The sequence below is a fragment of the Austrofundulus limnaeus genome, unplaced genomic scaffold (genome assembly GCF_001266775.1).
Source record: "Austrofundulus limnaeus strain Quisiro unplaced genomic scaffold, Austrofundulus_limnaeus-1.0 Scaffold284, whole genome shotgun sequence".
Classification (NCBI taxonomy): Eukaryota; Metazoa; Chordata; class Actinopteri; order Cyprinodontiformes; family Rivulidae; genus Austrofundulus; species Austrofundulus limnaeus.
Window position 1 is genome coordinate 91902 of NW_013952686.1, and position 1617 is coordinate 93518.

At 44.4% G+C, this 1617-nt stretch overlaps 1 protein-coding gene across 1 annotated transcript in view; it reads left to right on the forward strand.

Annotated features, from left to right (window-relative positions):
- LOC106526621 (glycoprotein endo-alpha-1,2-mannosidase-like protein) overlaps positions 1 to 1617 on the forward strand; it is a 16557-nt gene extending 14940 nt beyond the window's left edge. The window contains exon 4 of the mRNA XM_014021260.1: positions 304 to 1617. Coding sequence (XP_013876714.1) covers positions 304 to 940 — 637 coding nt within the window. The 3' untranslated portion in view covers positions 941 to 1617. The remainder of the gene's footprint in view (positions 1 to 303) is intronic.

Consider the following 1617-nt stretch of genomic DNA (forward strand, 5'->3'; position numbering starts at 1 on the left):
CTTCAGTGTCTGTTCATTTACTTACTCATGCTCATGCTCATGCTCATGCTCATGCTCATGCTCATGCTCATGCTCCAAGTTTTGTTTTGTTTCTTTGTTTTGTTAGCTTGCCACCACGTTGGCCTTTTTTGTTTATTAAAGTCTTTTTAATTACTTTAAGTTTGGTCTGCCTGCCTGCCTGCATTTTGGGTTCTCCTCACCACCAAGTCGTGACATTTATGATTACATTTATCAAACATTAATCAGTTAAATGACTCAGCAGTAACAGGTGTCTTTGTTCACTGTGTCTTGATATCTTTAAAGGTACGGCGACCATGGGGCCTTCTACAAATTTACTTCCAGCACAGGAAAGAGTCTTCCTCTGTTCTACATCTATGACTCCTACCTGACTCCACCTGAGTCCTGGTCGGAGTTTTTAACTCCCACTGGATCCCACAGCGTGCGTGACTCTGCCTACGACTCGGTTTTCATCGCTCTGATCGTGGAGGAGCGTCACAAGCACGACATCCTCGCAGGTGGCTTTGACGGCATGTACACCTATTTCGCCTCCAACGGCTTCTCCTTCGGCTCCTCTCACCAGAACTGGAAGGCCATCAAGGCTTTTTGCGACGGGAACAACCTCCTTTTCATCCCCAGCGTGGGACCGGGTTACATCGACACCAGCATCCGACCGTGGAACAACCACAACACCCGAAACCGAGTGAACGGCAGGTACTACGAGACGGCCCTGCAGGCGGCTCTTAACGTGCGCCCAGAGGTGATCACCATAACATCGTTTAACGAGTGGCACGAAGGGACGCAGATAGAGAGGGCCACGCCCAAAAAAACAGCCACTCGTGTTTATTTAGACTATCAGCCACACGGACCCGATCACTACCTGGAACTGACACGCCATTGGGCCGAGCAGTTCAATAAAGAGAAGGAGCAGTGGCTCATGTGAGGATTCAGACTGCGTGCTCTAAACACTGACTGATCGAGGCGTGAATGCAGAAGGATGCTGCGTTTTCAGCTGCTCCTCTGCAGCAATGAAAGAACACAATAACATTGAGGTTTCGGGTAAAGCAGGATAAAGATCCGTCAGAGCAGTTTTTATCCGAGCTGCCTATGTTTAGACTCTGAAATGCTCTGCGGACTGTCTAATCCCTGCTTTCCTGCTCAATAATCAGATACAGTGTCAGCATGTCTGACCTCAAGTGTCTCCACAGTGAAAATAGGTCCAATTACWGAAAGTCAAGGCAGTTTTCCTTTCTTTTAAACAGAAAATTAGACGATGTTGTTTTGTTTTACTTTACAGTTCAGAAGTTTGTAAATGAGATGATGTCATAGTAAAGTTTCAGCTATTACTTTTTTGTTTGTTTTTGTATGACATGATTCTCATTTCTCTTCAAATATGATTTTCTGATGAACATTTCGCCGAGAAGGAAACGTGTCTCATATTTCTACATTAAATTGCTGATCGAGCCAGATTGTCTTTAGCTTTTACGTTTGGGTGATAAACAGTTTTGGAGAAGAGTACCACCTTAAAGGGCCTGTGACATGTTTCCTTCAAATACAAAAATTCAAAGAAAACATCTTTATATTTGAGAACCTTGTCATAAAGCACATCATTTTATCTAA